Source organism: Prionailurus viverrinus, chromosome A1 (assembly GCF_022837055.1).
Source record: "Prionailurus viverrinus isolate Anna chromosome A1, UM_Priviv_1.0, whole genome shotgun sequence".
NCBI lineage: Eukaryota > Metazoa > Chordata > Mammalia > Carnivora > Felidae > Prionailurus > Prionailurus viverrinus.
In genome coordinates, this window is record NC_062561.1 from 17,598,192 (window position 1) to 17,618,150 (window position 19,959).

Below are 19,959 nucleotides of genomic sequence, written 5' to 3' on the forward strand. Positions count from 1 at the left end.
CATAAGACAGGGATTAGAGGGGGGTAAGATTAAAGATACGGACAGTTACAAAAGGGGAGGTGAGACATGATAGATTGTGGGGTGAGGCAAATGAGGAGGGGCACATTGATAAGTTGTATAGGAGGAAGAACTGATTGGATACAGAATGAGGTGAGGGAGGAATCACAGCCATGACCAAGTTTTGGCACAGGGAATGGAGCAAGTGGTGGTGAGAAAGATCAGAATCCAGCTTGGCATACATTGAATTAGAGCATTTTACAGGACTTCTAAGAGGATGTGTTAGAGAAAAGCTTGGTATATGGATCAGAAGCTCAGAAGAGAGATGTGAGTCCCCATCTCTTTACAGATGGTAATTGAAGTCATGGAAGTGAATGAGATCACAGTGGGTAGGAAAGGGCCTAGGACAGACCAAGATATAGTTTCAAGAAAGGGACATTTGTAAGATGGGCATTGAAAGAGTTGCCAGTAAATAAATTTTATATGTATGTATATATATTAAAAAAATATATATAGTATATATATAGTATAAATAATATATAGTATATATGTAATATGTACATGAATTATAAACATATAAATTATATATATAAATGTGAAGTCAGAAGGATAGAGCAAATCAAGAAAGTTCACATAATTGAAGCCAACAGAATGGAATGGGCCAAGACTTTGTTTTCAATAGAGGTGATGTCATCACAACGGCAAAATAGAGGCGTTTCTACTGTCCCCACCCCCTTACAAGAGAACACCAATTTCAACAATAATCCATGGACCAGAGTTGGTTTGTGGAATTTGGAGAGTCCAGTGGAGAGGTTCCAGCATACTGCTAGAGCTGGATATATACATCCAAGATTGGAGGCACGTAAGAGGGAAAGTCGAACAGTTTTACTTTACCCTTCGTCTAAGGCAGCACAGCTCAGTGCCAAGAGAGACCATGATTTCTTCCATGTGGGAAAGTGAGAGGGTGTGACTAAACACCCAGCATCTCTAGCTGTGTGGGATGCTGCCCAAGAAACCCACTTCTTTCTCACCCTACCCAGACTAACCAGGTGTGCTACATAATTGAGGGAGGGGAATGGCTGGGAGAACAGCATCTAGGGCTGTTGGAGGGGGTCACAGTGTCGCAGTTCCTACTAACTGCTTTGCAGACTCCGTGAGGAAGCCTGCTTGCTAGCTCTTGGTGATGTGCCACGTACGGATCTGCTCAATTGACCCACGGACACCCTGGCACTCTGTGTGCCTGACTCACATATGCTACCAGCCTGTGGTTGGCTCCTGGTGCATACTCCCAAGGGCAGTGAGAGCAAGCCTTTGCAGATGACTAAGCGAGCATGTTCAGAAAGCTAGCCCAACTCTACAGGATTGGGAGAAAGCACACACATCTGAGTATTCAGTGTATCTCTAAGGAAAACGAACAAACAGGAGGCTGTCAGCACCAGCATGGCTTTGCAGGATCCAAAGAAGGCATAAAATCTTAAGAATTCTTCCTCAAGAGGGAACAAGAAGTATAGGGCAGGAGTATCCATAGGCAGGGTCTGAGAAAGCCTCAGAATGTCTAACAGAGCTGACAGAAGGTACTTCTCCTGAAAGGCTTCAAGGGGCACAAAAAGCAAGGTAACATGACACCACCAAAGGAATACAGTAATTTTTCTGTAACTGACCCCAAAGGAGTGGAGGTCTACAGTTGCCCAATAAGTAATTCAAAGCAGTCGTTTGAAGGGAGTTCGGTGAGCAATAAGAAAACATAGACAGACAATTCAACAATATCAGGAAAATAATACACCAACAAAATGAGAAGTTTAATAAAGAGAAATCATCAAAAGGAACCAAAGAGAAATTCTGGAGCTGAAGAATACAATGCATGAGATGAAAATGCAGTAGAAAGTACCAATGGCAGACTTGATCAAGCAGAAGAAAGATTTTAAAGTGGAAGAAAGATCACTTAAAATTATTCAATCGGGGGCGCCTGGGTGGTGCAGTCGGTTAAGCGTCCGACTTCAGCCAGGTCACGATCTCGCGGTCCGGGAGTTCGAGCCCCGCGTCAGGCTCTGGGCTGATGGCTCAGAGCCTGGAGCCAGTTTCCGATTCTGTGTCTCCCTCTCTCTCTGCCCCTCCCCCGTTCATGCTCTGTCTTTCTCTGTCCCAAAAATAAATAAACGTTGAAAAAAAAATTTTTAAATTATTCAATCAGAGGAGAACAAAGCAAGAAATAAAGAAAGAGTGAAGACAGCCTGTGGGAACTGTGATACAGAAACAATCTGCGTGGTGGCAGTCCCAGGAGAAGACAGGGAGAAAGGGGCAGGAAGCCTATTTAAAGAAATAATGGCTGAGAACTTCCCAAATCTGGGGAGAGATTTGGGCATGAAAGTTCATGAAGCTTAAAGGTCTTCAAAATTTTAACTGAAAAAGATCTTCTCCAAGACATTGTAATTTAAAACATCAGAGACGAAAAGACAATTTTTAAAGCAGCAAAAGAAAACAACAACAACAACAATATTCCTTGTATACAAAAAAGCTGAACTCCAAGAGACAGACAGTAGAATGGTGGTTGTCAGAGGCCATGGAGGGGTGGGAGAAAAGGGGAGATGTTAGGCAAAGGGCACAAGCTTCCATTTCAAGTTCTGGGGATCTAGGGTTCAGCATGGTGATGGTAGTTAACAATACTGCAGCATATACAGTTGCTAAGTTGCTAAGGGAGTAAATCTTAAGTGTTCTCACCACACACGCACAAACACAAAATGTTGTTACCTGAGGTGATAGAGGTGTTCGCTAATCTTATTATGGTGATCTTTCAGCGAAACATATTGTATCAAATCATCACATTGTATACTTTAAGCTTACACAATTTTATATGTCAATTGTATCCCCAAAAAAACTAGGTGGAGGGAGGGAAGGCTTTGTTTTCTCCAATACTGTAATCCTACCACATAAAACAGGGCTTGCCACTTGGTAGGGGATAATCAATGATTGTTGAATGACTGAACGAAGGAAGGACTCATTCATATATCAAAGGCTTCCTAGAATCCAAGGAATATAAGGACTGAGAATTCTCTACCCAAAACACTGCTGGTGACTTTGGCAAGATTTGTTCCTGTGCAAGAGTGGGTGTTGAATCCACACTGCAGGTGTAGTGAACAGCACAGTAGTGAAGATGGAAAGTGTAGAGGACTCTTTCAGTAGGAGAAAAGAGAGCAGTACCTGGAAGATATTGTGTGGTCCTAGACTTTTGTGTTTATTTTTTAAGAATTGAGACCCTTGGCTATGTTTAAGAGCTGACAGAAGAAAGCCAGAATGCCAGAGAGCTAGAGAATGGAGATTAAAGGTCCAGAAATGGGAAGGGTAGTGCTTCAACAGAGTGGCCCTCAGATGGTTGGGGGAGGAGTCCAGGGCACAGACAGAAGATCAGCCTTAGACAATGGAGGGCTATCTCATCCCCTCAAGGTCGACGCAAACCAGCTTGAGATACGGTGCAGGGAAGCTAAGGAAGTTCCTGTTTGATGATACTTAGTTTTTCTGTAAAGCAGAGAGCAAGGGCATTTGCTGGGAATTAGGGAAAATAATTAATTTCCTAGGCTGCCTGGAAGTTCTTAATTTATATTTCTATGGAACATATGTCATACCCTTAGGACCTCCCCAGGAACTGTTAGTAATTAAGGCTTTTTAATAGGCCAACTGGAAATGCTGATTTTCATAATTTATTTTCTAATTTATGCTTCTTTCAGTAAGAAAATTGTCATGTTATTTGGCAAAGCTAAATATCAGTCCCTCTCCTCACGACATTGATTATGAGGTTCTTAGATTCTTTACCATCAGGGATTCCTTTTGTAATATTTCCCCATCACCCCTTATGTGTTTGGAAGATACTGTCTAGCAAACAAACTGCATTTATAAATGTAGATTTCTATTTTTGATTAATTTGATGTAACATTTGCTCATAGCCAAAAAAAGTAACTGATCAGCATGAGTAATCATGTTTGATTAATCTGATTCAAATCAAAATCAAAGGAATATGACATTTTAGTTATCCTGTGAAATCTTACTGAAGATGAATCTATGATGCTTCTTGGGTTTTTTTGTTTGTTTTTTTGTTTTTGTACATATTGAGAGCAACTTTTGGACTCCCCGTATTTCTTAATATGATTGGTGGAAAGACTACTGGTATACTGCGACCACCCAAACCTTGATATTCACTGTGGTTTAAATTCTAACCCCAAGATGTCCAATATTAAAGTGTTTTCTTTCCCAAACCAAGGATGTATAGTCCAATTGCCCTTCATACATATTCACATTTTAGTGAGAATTTTAAGAAGCAGCAACCCTGAAAGCAAATGGTTGATTTAGCCTCTTTAGAAAACCAGACCATCATTTACTAAATTACTTTGTTCTTGAAAGAGATATTTCAACAACCCTAATACCTTGATGTAATTGAGGTTTTTAGTTCTCTTCGAGAATAATAATGAACGATAACTTTTTAATAAAGCTACAAAGGATGATTTTATCTATTTCAATTCTGATACACATTAGTTGGATTATGTAGAAAAAAATCTATCATTCAATGAATGTTTCTTGAATTCCTTATGAGCCACGTAACATTCTGGGATACAAATGTGGATATAATAGACACAAACCTTGTCTTTGGATATCTTACATGAAACAAATAATAATACAAATAGCCAAGGTATTATAAATTGCTGTAATATGTAAGAAATTATAACAACTTGAACCACTGAGGGAAAATATGGTGTGCAATGAGGAATTATAACAAGAGAGCCTAATTTAAATGAGAGATTGGAAGGCTTCTCCATAGAAGTGCCATTTAAGCAGAAATTTTAGTGTCAGTTGGTTTTAGTTGGAGATAGACAGGGGTGGGAGGGGTTTCCAGGCAGAAGAAATAGAACCTTTGAATACCGTATGGTGGAAATGAGCTACGTATCCCTCAGTGCCCTCACCTAGGGCACAAGAGCCAGATGGGCACTTATGGGATCTCGGGGCATATGAAACAATTACAGTGAATATGTTCCTGTTGTGGTTGTATTTCGGGACTGTAAGTACATTTGCCAAAATGATTTCAGCAAAGGGTGACTCATTTACAGTAAACAGTTTCCTTTTGACAGTACCTTAAATTAAATTCTGAAGAAGAAAGTGGCGAAGAAATCTAAGTGACTTTCTTTGGCCGCAAAGAATGCTTCAAAGCTTTAGTGCGTGCCGTGTTACAAAAATGTAATCCATTAGCTTCAAGAAAAGTTGAGATGACAAGAGAACTAAAATATAAATATTTCTGTCCCTTGTATATTACTGGTAAGCCACGCAGCTGATCACTTTCAAATCTGCACAACCAGAAAGAACTAATGATTCCTTTGAGCATTCATTCCCATTCCTCGCCTGGAATAAGGAAAGGAGATGACAGCCTTCGGTTGTCAATTTCATTCTATTTAGTTGTTGCCCAGGGGAACTCTGGTAATGACATAGTTTCCTTAGCATCATTTAATAAAGAGGAGGGACATGACCCTAAATATGAATGTCAGGTCTTCAACTTAAAGGTTAATTTATAAGGACCAGTGCTATTATTTGTAAAAGAAAAGCAGCACAAAGTTGATGCGTGTAATATTTTCAGCATGTGGTATTTAAAAGACTTCTCTCCCTAGAATTCCTTATTGCCCTATACTTGAGCCAGTCAGAGTGCACAGTCCATCTTCTAAAGCTGGAGCGATTCTTATAAGCCACAGAGATATCCCTAGTTAGTGAATGGTTTGCCTAAAGAGAGCTTTCTAAAAGGTATAATTGTTCTCTAATGGGATTCAGACTTCTTGCTTCTCACCACTTCCTTACAGACAGTGACTTTACTTCTTTTTAGACAAATATGTTGTCAGGCGTGTTTAAGGCTGGGAACCTAAGAGCTAATCAGGCACACAAAAACCCAACGGGTTAGTACTTCTTAACCATTGCTACACAACCCCTGGGAGTTCATAGGGTAATTGCAAAAGATCTACAAATATAATATGTACAAAGTATATACTTCACACACAGATATGTACTATTATTTTTCAAGTGTGCGTAGGCTACTGTGATAAAATACATTGCAATTTTAAAGCACTATTGAGCTCATAATAGCTTTTTTGTTCATTATACTTTTTTAATCAATAGGTAGAAGAAAAATGATCAAAATATCATTTATGAAATTAAAAAATAAATTATGTGGCTCCAAAAATTTAGAAACTACTATTACACATCGAGTTGATTGATTAAAGCAGTGGTTTTTCAGCTCTTAATCATACATTACGATCAGTTTAAAAAATCGAGCTCACACATGCCAATTAATGTATCTTTACTTATAATCAATATGCATAGACAGCTATGCTAATATATTTCTGTGCTGTATAAAAGTGTATAAAAGAAAATTTTAAATAATCATCTAAAAAATAAATATAAGTGTTAAAATTTTCTTCCAGCACTCCTGAAAGCTGATAGCTCCATTTTCAAAGATCATTGGACAGAAAGAGAGAAAGATATGAGGGGTTGCCTATAGAAATAGGAGGAATGAAGTTAGTAAATTCTGGGAGAAACTGTACAGGTCAGTTAGACCTTGTGGAGAGGGTATCTGGGCACTGCTGACTTATTAAATTTTCTACTGACTCTGGCCATTAGCATAGTAATAAATCACAAAGGCACACATCCACATTGTCTCACCTGTTTTCCACATCAGCACTGCTGTTTGGAAAGAATTATATGCTGGAAAAGGAAAAACTCACTGTCCCGGTGCCCCATATGAACTGACCTGCATTGGGAACAATCTTGACAGCCTGCTGTGTCCTTTGGTTGCTGTCCACTTGATCATAACCCTGAGGGCTGGGCCTGTTATCAGCACAGCAGAGTGAACAGGGTATTTGAACTGGTCTCTATGGGGACACACTGGTGCCTCACATGATCTCAGAGAATGAAATTTCCGACAAAGATGATAAATCCGGGTCAGTGTGCATTTGATTTATATCTTTCCAAGTTTGGAAGTAGGGGAACTATTTCACATCCCTCAAAACACTTGGTCGCAAGGTGGAGGGGAGATGTTCCTGTTTGTAGAATACGAGGAGTTATCACTTGATGGGGAAAAGGCTGAAAAGCAAGAGAACCAGGACAAGGGGACCCTGCTGCAGCATTTAGCCAGAGTCAGCCAGGAAGCTGAAAGTTTTGAGTTGGATCACCAGGATAAGGGAAGTCTTCTGAAGAGTCTGCCCCCGGATGGTGGGCCGGATGGGGAGAAAGTCTTAGGATAAGAGTCAGATTTAGAGGGTTCTTCTGTTTTTCCGTTATAAGGTCAAAAGAGTGGACTAATGAGAAGGGACACACAAGTGAGATCCCTATCCAGCCTCTTCTGAGTGAGGAAAACACAGCGGCCAGCCATGCTGCGGTGGGAGCCGTGCCTGGCTTGCAAAGAAGCTTGGGAGGACAGGAAGCAGAAAGGTATTCTCATCAGAATGAAGTGTTCTCAGAATGGGGATGGGGACGCTAATCTTGTGGCAATCGTGATAATTGGTGAAGGGAGGCTGAGAGATACCTCTCTCTCATCTGAGGGTCACTGTCACTTCCATGTGCAACTGGCCTCAGAGTCGGGCTCTGAGTGAAAAATTCGGTTTGGCAGGAAAAGGCCAGGGTCATCTCTGCTAGAAAAATAATTTACATGTCTAAAACGAGGATTATTGGGAAATGACCTGGGTTCCATTTCATCTACCTCTGGGCACTTTTCCTTGATTTCAAGGGCCAAAGAGAAAGAGAAGATAAAGGAGGATAAAGGGACTTATTGGGAAATGACCGGGCACGTCACAGAGGATTCTTCCCTCAATGGGAAGTGAAAAAATTTCTCTGAGTAGATAGAAATGCAGGGACCATCCAACAGGCAGATCATGCCATTTAAGACAATTAAACAACACATATCGAACAAAACTAGCAGTCAAAAAATAGCTTCTAAACACGGCTAAATGAAGTGGGTGTGCATTTAAAAAAAAATCATTAGGTTTTATAAACCAGGGTTTATGTCTCTGTTAACAAACAAGAAGGGATTTAGTGGAAAGAATTAGGTGCTTTAAAAGCTGCGAGAAGCTGAGTCCGAAGGATTCACCACAAGAATACTACCCCGGAACCAGCCCACCAGCATAACTGCTACCTCCAGCAGCATCAGAAAGAGAGGGGATAAGGAATGTGCAAGAACAGTTGATGACCACAGGGCCATGCTATCTTAGCCACGGTCTGGGGATCAGGGAACTACCACCAGAGCCATACAGAGCCTGTTAGATCTATCCCAGATCTATCCCCAAATAGACGACTGGCGTGCCTCTTTCTTCCCTTTTGACTTGTTTCAGAGTTTGAGTCCTGAACAAGTACACCTGAATGGGAAAAGTTAAATCATTCTGGCAACCTGGGTGTTGTCGCCCCTGTAGAGAAGGAAGGGAGGCACGATAGAAAGAGGTGGAAATCGCTGGTGACTCAGCCAATCTACTGTATCTGCCCAAATCTTGGGGGGTGGGGGGGAATGAACTGGAATGTTTAATATTTTGCCTGTGTTAGTAGGAAAAAGTTATAAATAGCAGTCTCATTATTCTTCTAGTAGTGTTACGTTGAAGAGATATAAGCAAAATATGGAGGAATGTTGAGTGAGAAGTATCAAACAGGGGACGATTTATTTCATAGGAGAAGAAGTTTAACCAGTAGAATAAGAAAAGAATGTAAGTGAGAAAATGTAAAAGAAACAGTATCCTTAAGATCTGCGTTGCGGTGGCGGAGGGGGGCGGTGTCCGAACACTGCTTCGTTTCCTCTCCCACCGACTCAGGGTGAGGCGCTGTTGGCAACTGGCAATATAGATCACATGGCCACACATTTGTATCACCTTGCTTGTTCCACTCATCAGATTGCAAGCTGAAGGGGCCATGGAATGGAAAGAGGCAAAAACTTGCCCTACTGGTATTATCTATCTTTCCCTGAGTTTGAAGCCTGAGACAGTGTAAGAGTTTGGGGTATGCTCACAGTGGGAATGAAACAAACTCAACAAAGAACTCTTGCCACGTGTGGCGTATGCTAGGGTCCGTCACTTGAATCCCCTCCTCTGGGTCAAAGCCCTCATTTCGCCAGCGACCATGAGTATTAACTACTCACTCCCTCTTTGGGAATTGTCCTCCTGTGAAGGCAGGAGCCTTGTCCAAGGTTATCCAGGAATGGGAGGGGGGGAGAATGATTGGCAGCTTATGTCATATAATCAGCCTCCTTACCTCAATTCCGGACCGTCTAAAAGGCCCTCCTAGTCCCAAGCTCCGCTCGGGATGGGTGTTAGTCTCTGTTGCAACCCTACTGCCATTCAACTTTTCTCCTTGCTTCTCTCAGTTTTGCTTCCTCACTTCCTCACAAGTATTATCCAGAGCTGTCCCCAACAATACTAGCATGCCAAATCTTTGACTCAGTTTCCCTGAGAATACCACTAAAGACACCAGTAAGACACAACAGGAATCTCGGCACACGGTTGTGAGGAGTGTGTTGTATCCAGTTGAGAATGTCTGATTATAACTGACCGGCTGGCAGTGTTGCCTTGCCAAGGTATGTTTCCATGAGAAACTGAGGGTTTGGGGCGAAAGAAATGTGACTGAACACCAACAGGTTGATTGCCAGCTTCAGAGTAAGAGAGCACAGCTGTTTACAAAAATAAGAACCATCCTCTTAGCCATTTTTCTATGCCCTTTTGGTCCTGTTCTGACTCTACCGGATGGGCAAGGAGCTTACCAAGATGGGAGAGAAGTGGGATAAGGACTCAGGGTATGTGAGATTGATCAGGGTGAAAATGTATGGTTCTAGGAGGGAATCTGCTAGAAGCATCACCTGGAGACTAGATTCGGATAGAGCAACAGCCTGTTTCATCAGTGCAAATGACCTAAGTGAGAGGGAGAAATTATTGAAAGGAACTAAATAAAAGCTCTATTGCCCACTACAGTTTTTCTAGGACATTGAATGACTTGGTCCAGAAATTAGTTCCAGTATTTTTCATCTTAGCTGTTACTTTGGAAATTGTTGGAATGGGCAGAAGCTACTAGAAAAGGGCAAATTTGACAGCATCAGTGTTGGTGCCCATTGGCAGTAACAGCAACGCCCCCGCTCCCCTGGGAGCACCGGGGCCACCGTCCATCAAGAATGTCAGGAGTAGGTTAGCATCACCACAGAGATCTAGAAACCTGGATGGATTTACCTAACGCTGGGCCTCCGGTCCACTAGCTATCTGCTGCAACAGGAAGAAACGGATGAATGCTGCTGTTTTATTCTATCACACCCTCAAAGTCCAGGACTGTCCAGTGACACCAATTTAACCTGATAAGAACATCTCAGAAGCTCATCTCTCACCCTCCTGACTGACCCACTCCCAAACTATTGGAGGCCTAATTAGTCCAGGTGTAGGACCAAGAAACACGATTGCTCACCTGCTTACTTTTCCTCTCAAGCTATTGTATTCCACCCCCAAAATTCTAGCTGCTCAAATGGCAATCCAGAGGCGGAAGTCAGAATGAAATTCATGGATTGTATTTTGCTGCTGGATGGCTCCACTCTGGATGGGTAATAGCAATAAATACATAAATAAAATAATGAATTTAAGATAATAAAAGAGGCCAACCAGTTCCTGCAATCTTGGCAAGCAGTGGAAATGAACCAGAAAAGAAACAAGTCTTATAGACAACATTTTTGTTGCTTAAAAAAAAAAAAAAAAAAAAAGTTCAAATCCAGTCTCACAAGCAACAAGATTTACAGAAGCACAGGGAATTAGGTATTTGTTAGGTATTTGGTGTCACAGTCTCTGAGATTATTATAGAACTTTATTATCGCAAATGCATCCACCTAATTGCACCCTGCTTTCTAAAGAAAACAGACCCAGCTGCCCTAGAAAAGCCCACAAATGAAAAGGGAGTATAAACAGAACCAGGGTGAAACATGAAGCCTCCTAGGAGGACAACAGGAGGCCACCTACGTGGTTGGGCACCACTGCTGCTCTCCCTGGCGTCGTTCTGGGATGAACTGAGTGGGGCTGGCATGACTCCTTCCCATGGGCTTGACTAACACACCAAAGACAACTCGTGGCTCCCTGACTCCTTCTGGCTCTCTCACTGCCCATTCTTTATGTCTTCTCTGCATTTCCTTTGAGCATCCAAGACGTCTTCTCAGACGTTTACTTTGGGCTTGTAGTTGTTAGTCCCCTGCTGACGGTGACCCACTTGGGATGATAACGTAGGTCACCAGGTGTCAGGCGGTGGTACAGCAGGTCGGGAAGTGCTGTACGGAAGTGAGAGATGGATACTGTTTTGAGACGAGAGGCTGCTAAGAGTTTGCCTCTGCCACTAATTAGCTGGGCAATTCAGAATCCAAGAATCTCTCCAAGCCTCAATCTCCTTCTGTATAAAATGAAAAGGAGGATCTTTTAGGAGGCTCTTTAATGCTAACATCCTATGACAGAAGTCTGCTTTTGAACAGAATCCGAGAGGTCAGAATGTGAGACGTAGACTAAAAATAACCGCACAAGCATATGAAAAAGCGTATCAAAGAGAATGACAAACCTGAGGTGCCGCTCCTTAGTCCCAGCAGCCATTAAAGTTAATAACAGACAAATGAAACCCAAACGACACGCAGGTTCAGACAATTTGAGGTATAAATGGTCCAGTACTTGGCTTATGCCCCTCCCCCATTTCATCACCGTGTGTACCATTTGCTAACGATTCATCGATCCGCTTCTAACTTCATTTTGAAAAGTGCTCAGCAAAAAGGAGCCCTCATTACCTGCCACTTTCTGCAGCCTGAGGAAGCCTGTTTCTGTCTGCTGAAACAGTTAGCGGTGGGCTCCTGATGACCGCTCCGCACTCCGTCCTTGTCAGAGCGGAGCAAGCCCCTGCGATGTGCTGATAGCCTGGGCCTGATTATCTTAAGGTCCTGCTTTAACCCTTTGAAGTCCATAGGCAAGCACTTACAAAAACCATAAATGATTCCGAGAGAGAAGAATTGAACCCTGCTTCCCCAGAACAAGCCCACGTGATGCCTCTGCATTATCCTGATCGCCCGCTGTCTGCAGCCCACCTGCAGCCCAGCCTGAAGAAACAGCATCCTGGTAGCACCGCGGGGGTAATTCGCTCCCTCCCGCGTCCTTTCTCCCTTCTCTCCATCTCTACCCACCAGTCAAAACAATCATAGGAAGCTCTCTTTTCAAAGAACTTTTTTTCCCTTCTTTCTCCCTCTTCAGGCTAACCTGCCAACTGCAAGCATTCATCAATCCTTAATAAAGTAATTTGTACTGAGCCTCAGCGGAGGTTCTCAAAGGACTTTGCAAGCATCAGCTCGTAAATCTTTACCCAAGAACTTTATTATGGTATCCAAGATGGAAAAACTAAGACACAAACCTGTTAAGAGTGTCTCAAGGTCCCATGGTGAAAAGCACAGCAAAATCCTTAAGGTTGCTCTGCATCCTTAAGCCTTTCAGGCCAAGGGGAGAAGGGGCTCAGTGCCCAAGTCTGTAGTGCCAGGTACTGTCCCCTCAGATGTGGCCTGACGCTGGCCTGTCTCTGCCTGCTCACTGCTCACCATCTCTGCAAAGACAAGACCTCACCGGGAACCTGCTGCCTCTCCCGTACTCCCCATCGACAGATAATGGTATCTCCAGTCCCACCAGGGGTTTCTCGGCCTCTCTTCATTCTGTCACCAATTCCTATTAATCCTGTCTCAAAGATCTCCCCAAATCCATTCCCTTTCCTCGTCAGCTGTTGCTGCCTCCAGTAAATCCCTTATTATCTTTTCCACGGACTTTTGCATCAATCTTCTAAGTGACTTTGTGCTATGTCTCCCCTCTCTAAAGCATCTTTTACTCCACCTTCTGTAGAGCCACTTCTAAAACGCAACTATGAGCATGTCACTCCCTTTCTTACAAAAACATATCATCTTCCTGCAACCACAGCAGTCGATTGAGCCACTGAAGTTGCATCAAAAATGTACACCCAGATTTTGTAAGCTTAAGAAGCCCTTTTGTCCTCTTGGTCTTCAGAGAGTCCATGGGTATTCAGGTATTACATTGGATGCATGTGTCATGTGATCACTGCTTGTGCTATTTCCTACAACACAGACTTGGTCGCGATCAACCCTACCTCTGCTGCTTCAGCCCGACCCACACCCAGGCCACTGTCCGAGCACAGTTCTATCACAGGGCCACCAGCCATATTGTTAATCTCATCTGGACACACCTTAGAAACACCCAGAAATAATACTTAATCTGGGCACCCTGTGGCTCAGTCATATTGGTATATAACATTAATCATCGCAGAGAGAATCCGTATCTTTGCTTTTTCCAGTTTCTAGAGGCCTCTTGCCTTCCTTGATTTATGGCTTCTCCCTCCTTCTTCAAAGTGAGCCATGGCCAGTTGAGTCCTTCCTGACGGAATCTCCCTGAGTGCTTCCCCCTCACATCTCCTTTTCTGACTCTGACTCCTTGTGACTACAGTAGACCCACCTTGATAATCCAGGATAATCTCTTAAACTCAAGGTCAGTTGATAGCAACCTTATTTCCATCTGTAATTTTGATCCCCTTTTGCAATATAAAGTAGTATATTCACAGATTCTGCAGATTTGGATGTGGACATCTTTGGGGCTCCATCATTCTGCCTACCATAGCAGGGTGTGAACAGAGGCTTATGGATGGCAGAGTCGTGAAGAACGGGTAGCAGGGCAAAGACAGAGTGGAGCACCTCACCCGAGCTCGTGGCCTCTGCACTTCACAGAACTGGGTTCGGATCTCAGCCTTACCACCTGCAGCCCCATGACACTCAGCAGGTCGCTTCACATCCATGAGCTCAATTCGGTCATCTGTGAAGGGTGAATTAGTGTGCCTTAATAAAAGTACCTTAGCACAGAGCCTGAACAGAAGGATAACAATTATAGCACCTACTATTTTTGAACTCTTCCTAAGTTCTCAATAAAATTGTAGCTATTGTTCTGATGATGATGTGATGGCTGCTGAGAGCCCGAGTTGAAGTCTTGTGAGTCAACAATCCGACAACAGGGACTGAAATCAAAGGATTCATATAGCCAAGCTCTGTAGCCTGCGGTGGTCTCAGCAATAATCATACTAAACTGGCCTGAGGGCATCTGCTCCAGTTAAAGCCCAGAAATATTTTTTCTCTCTGTTAAATTATCTATTGTGTCTCACTCTACTTTCACTGCCCCTTAGGGCTTCAAAGACCATCGCTAGCATTTTACCTGACTCTTCAAGTTTATTGTCTCTAGAAGCATCTCTCGATGCATAAAGAAGTTCAAAAGCACATCCAAATGATCAGGGCTTAGGACCTGTGTCTCCAGCCGTCTCTTTGTCACCTACATGGTTGAGTATAGGTGGTAGCCTTGAAGTGATTAAAAAGAATATCCCCACGTAAAACACGCCCTCTTCATCTCAGAAAGAACACTCTGTGAAATAGTGCAGCTAATGGCATATTAACGGACAGAAATGATTTAGCAACTGTCATCATATAACAAAATAATGACAGCTTGAGTTTCAGGGAGAGACTGCCTTACTAGAAGAGAATATTCCAAAACTACTTAGACAAAGTAGCAACTCTATACTTAAATCAAGTGACAACTAAATGTGAATATCATTAAACAGCTAAGAACACTTGCATACGTCTCCTACTTTGTTTCTGGTAACATTAAAGAGGCTTCTGATTTTAAAATTTGCCCTGTGTGCTAAATTATTTGTTGTGTTCCTCTGTACTATCCCTGCCTCCCGACTCATTTAAAATATAGCACAATTATAAAGTCAAAGTATCTAGAGTAGAGATGGTCGCTGGTTGGGACTCCTGCTGTCCGTCCGCTCCTCGCGCCCCTCAATCTCATGACAAGTATAACTCATCAATAAGCTGCAGAATCTCAGTCAATTCTGCTCTCCAGGCAGGCACTACAAATCTTGTGGGGTGGCCCGCGAGGTAAAAGTGAACAGAGCTCCCTGAGCTACAGCACTTCAGTTATATGGGTGAAAAGTTGCTGAATCCTGCAGCTGTTAACATCAAAGAACAAAGAGTTACTCACATCTTATGGAAGCAAAACCAGCAGCCGAGACCATACAATAAACTAGGATATGCTTTTTAAAAATCAAGTTTTCGTTAGTTACATACGTAGCTCATTCAAATATTTCATACAAGGTTCGAAATCTCTTTTGTCACCTGTGTAATCTCAGTAGCTTATTTTCCAGATCTTTTCCTATGTATTTAAACACATACACTTACACACAAAGAAATGCACATTATTGTTAAACATTAGCTGGAGTCCTATAAACCAAGTTGGAACTCTGAAAAGTTAATGAAGGAAGCATATAAATATGTCACAAAATAAGATGTACAAATGACTAATAAATGTTTGAAAAAATATCCAGCGTTTTAAGATCAAAGAAATGTAAATTAAAATAAGTTATTGTTCTTGGTATTACATTGTCACAGGTCTGTTTTACCAATATTGGCAAGGATATAGTGAGGCGGGTCCTCTCGCAACACTGATGAAATAACCAACTGCTATAGCTTTTCTGAAAGGCATTCTACGATCGTCATCAAGGAACTAAAAAGATATTTAGACCTCCGACCTTAGTAATTTTATTATAAATACTTACTAGATGTAGTTTAAAAATATTTGCATGAATGTTCACCTCATTATTTATAATAATTTTACGTCATATATATAGTATTTGTAATGGACTCCTTAGAGAAGTTATGTGATTTTTATAGGACATACAATCATTACAAAGAGAAATTTTTGAATAATTTTAAGTAATATGAGTAAATGGGTAAAAAAGAGAAAGTGCATGATAAGAGTGTATATACAGCGATACTCATTATGTAAAACACAAACACACACACGCAACTAAAACTACAATAATAGAAAACAATAACAGCAATTATCTTCCTCAAAGTGAGATTGCTGTTGATTTTTATGTTCTTCTTTGTACCTTTCTAAATTTTGTACATTTTCTACAGTGAATGGTTTTTCCTTTTATGATACAAAATATGTATTATTTTTAATTTTTTTAATGTTTATTTCTGAGAGAGAGAGACAGAATGTGAGTGGGGGAGGGGCAGAGAGAGAGGGAGACACAGAATCTGAAGCAGGTTCCAGGCTCTGAGCTGTCAGCAGAGTCTGACACAGGGCTCAGATTCACGGAGCACAAGATCATGATCTGAGCCAAAGTCGGATGCCTAACCTACTGAGGCACCCAGGTACCCCCTATAATACAAAATATTTATAAAACTAGTTAAGAGATCTTGCCATGTTTGGAATAAACAAAGATTTCTTAAATAAGGTACAAAACATCCTAAATATAACATAAAAATATTGATGCAATGGAAAACCTTAACACTAAGGTAAGAATTTGTGTTTATAGAAATGTAATAATGAAGAGAGAATGGAATCCACCGAGTAGGAAAATATACTGTAATATATATATATATATATATATATATATATATATATCTAAATAGAAATACTTATTTGTCTTATATTAATCTGGCATATATTCTTTCCCTAGATAGATAGATAGATGATAGATAGATAGATAGATAGATAGATGATAGATAGATAATATAAATAGAGATCTATCTATTTAGAGAAATTTATAGAAAACAGTACAAAAAAGTCAAAGAATAAAATCTTCAAGCAAACAAAAGACTTGAACAGGCACTACGCACAAGAGGATATCCAAATAATCAATAAAGATATTCAAAGATGCTCACAATCTTAGGCTCCAGAAACATAAATAAACAGACCGGGGTGCCACAATATACTCACCAACACAGTTAAAATAAAAAAGATAAAAAACTACAAAAACGTATGTGGAGTACTAGGAAACCTCACACACTGCTGGTGGGATGGCACATTGGTACAGTGACTTCGCAAAGGTGTTTGTCAGTGTCCATTAAAGGTAACTGTATACACATCTATGACTTGGCAAGTCCACTATCTGACGCCTCGTCGACAGAAATGCATATGCATGTTCGCTGAAAGGCAAGTATTGGAATGTTCATGTCAGTACTGCCTCAATGCCCATCGACAGTAGAAGAGAAACATAAATTGCAGAATATTAACACAGCGGAATTCAGGCAAGGAGGATAAAAAAAACACCCACAACACGGAGGAATTTCACAAACATAATGTTGATTGAAAGAAGCCAGTCTCAAAATAGTACCTACTGCATGATTCTATTTACATAGGGACAAAAACAGGCACAACTAATCTATGGTGGGGTAGTGATTGGAAAGAACCATGGGCGATTTCTGCTGCTAACACTATCTGCATGAGCTGAGATTTCTTGTTATTACATCACGGCTTCGAACCTGGAAGAGGATTAGTCTTGTGGCTCACGTTAGCTATTCTCAGTCAGCTTGGTCTTCAACTCTCACTGAGATCCATCACTTGATTCCACGTTACCTTTCTTTGTTTCTTAAGATACGTGAAGATATGTTCTGTCTGCATCGAAAGCCCTTTGAATTCAATAGGATCCTAAGGATGTAAAATTTCATCATGTTCAAAATTATCAACATATATTCTATAGACATATAGACATATTCTATATGTTGATATGTTATTCTATATGTTGATAATTTATATGTTTCTATATATATCAATGAATTATATATCAACATAATTCTATATGTTGATATGTTATTCTATATGTTATTCTATATGTTGATAATTTTGAACATGATGAAATTTTACATTTTCCCCTTCATTTTTAGGGCCGTATATCTCTTTCATCTTTAAAAGATTAAACAACTGACTTTTGATAGCTCTAACGTTTTGCCTAACTGTGGTAACAACATATGACATCGTTCTACTGAAGAAGCCCAAACCTGTGTCATACATAATTTTGCTGAAAGGAAGCTTTTTAGCCAAAAAACTTGTAATGCAAAATATTTACAAATTAAATTATATTTTTATTTTTTAGAAAAATACATGGTAGCTGTGACTTAACCTTAAATACAGACATAGATTCCAATCCAAGTTGTATTTTTCAAGAGGTACAGAGCTTGGGGCTTTTGTCTTTGTCTTTTTTTTTTTTTAATGTTTTTTAAAAATTATTTTTGAATCAGAGAGAGACAGAGCATGAATGGGGGAGGGGCAGAGAGAGAGGGAGACACAGAATCGGAAGCAGGCTCCAGGCTCTGAGCCATCAGCCCAGAGCCCGACGCAGGGCTCGAACTCACGGATCGTGAGATCGTGACCTGAGCTGAAGTCGGACGTTTAACCGGCTGAGCCACCCAGGCGCCCCTTTTGTCTTTTTCACTTTCAGCAAGACTCATATATTAAAGTAGGATAATAGCATCCTTTTATTTTATATGGCTGTTTTGAAAATTAAATGAAAAGTATAATATTGGCCCACTATGGGATCTTAATAAATTTAGTTATTATGATGATGATATTCTTATTATAGAGAACTTGGAAGATGGAGAAAACAAAGAAAAAATTCACTTATAGTCCCACAACCACAGATCAGTGCAGATACAGCCTTGTGATCCTTTGTCCAAGATGGCAGTGACCCTTCTCAAGACCCATCCGTGCGTATTGCTCTCCTGTGCACTCCAGGTTACATTGCTTCTCCTCCAGCTCATGGCTGTGGCCTCCAGTGTGCTGTTGAGAGGCAACTGCAGGGTGGAAAGGCCTGGTCAGGAAGCCCAGTGAACCTCAGCTGAGAACAGGCTTCAAGTTGGCCGAGTCATTCATATTCTTGGAACCCCGTCCAGTTCTGACATTCTATTATTCTGTCTCCTCATCCATCAATAACTTTGCAGTAAAAACATCACCTTATGTTCTGTCACATTGGTTCCCTGGCATCTGCAGACTAAACATGCACTTGATGGATGGAATCTCTCTGCATGATACCACACACCTGGCTACGAGCATTTTATGTTTATTTGCTTTGGCTTCATGTATGCACTGCCTAGACGAGGCACTCTGTAAACCTTTTGTGGAGGCATTATAAAGAGATATATCTTAATGTCTAAAAATACAAGGCTCTTTAGACCTCTCCCTCATATTTTCAACAAGATAGTACTTTGGCTTATTTTTCCAGGGACTGTGACTCTTAGCTATTAAATATAATAATAAATAACTATACCTTAATGTTCTGTAAGAAAAATTTCCTTTTCATTCCTTTATTCAATTATCCTCCTGTTACACACCCTCTTGGGCACCGGAATATCCGCTTCTTAACACTTCATTAGTTTAAATAATTTCGCATGTACCATTTTGAATTTTGCTCTTGTCACCCACTGGTGCTTCCAGAGGAATGGTAACCACGTCTGTTTTTTCATTTTGTTACCTTCAGAGCACACTGCGGTACCTGGCACATAGTATGGAGCCAATACATACGATCACTTTTAAGAATACTTAGAGTCCCCTGTGCCAAGGATACAACCACATTAATTAGACAAAGCCCTCCTTAGCAAAGCAGACACACAATATTCATACAAATGTTTTGTAGGAGCAGGCAATTCTAAAGTTTCATTTCGGGAAGAGAGGGCAACCGTCGGAGGCAGGATTCTCTGCCTTTTTGTCTACACTGTGCGGTCAAAACCCATCCTGAATCAATGGCCAAGCAGAGGACCACTAAACGGGAGGTCTAGGGCACCACGCTTGAGTGTAGGTTAGAAACTTAGCTGCGTGCTTCTAGGCGCTTCAGGCTAGAGTAGAGAGTGGCCCTAAACTCTTGTAGTGAATCCACTTACCCTCAAAACCTTGAATTTCATCAATAAGAGCTCTATTAGTCATCATGGAAGTAAGTCATTGGTTTTTCCTGACACATAGTATGATGGAGACGCAGTTACCAGAGGGCATGTAGGGGCTTCCCCAGGAGACAGGGCTGAGGACCACCCGCCCCTAGACGGGGTGCTCTTGATGGCCCACTAGTGCACCACTGCCTGGTTAAAGC

General features: G+C 41.2%; 1 protein-coding gene across 15 annotated transcripts in view; it reads right to left on the reverse strand.

Moving 5' to 3' along the window:
* LOC125177129 (uncharacterized) overlaps positions 1 to 19,959 on the reverse strand; it is a 124,715-nt gene that overhangs the window by 103,960 nt on the left and 796 nt on the right. The window contains exon 2 of one of the 15 annotated variants that reach the window (XR_007144896.1): positions 16,821 to 17,029. The exons of 12 other annotated variants lie outside the window; for them this stretch is intronic. Coding sequence is in view for 1 of the 3 variants with exons in the window: in XM_047879353.1 (XP_047735309.1) it covers positions 18,497 to 18,673 (177 nt within the window). In the remaining 2 variants the exon portion in view is untranslated. Of the gene's footprint in view, positions 1 to 11,791; positions 11,879 to 16,820; positions 17,030 to 18,405; positions 18,674 to 19,959 lie in introns of those variants that run through there. 2 more of the 15 variants (XR_007144897.1, XM_047879353.1) reach the window with 2 other exon arrangements.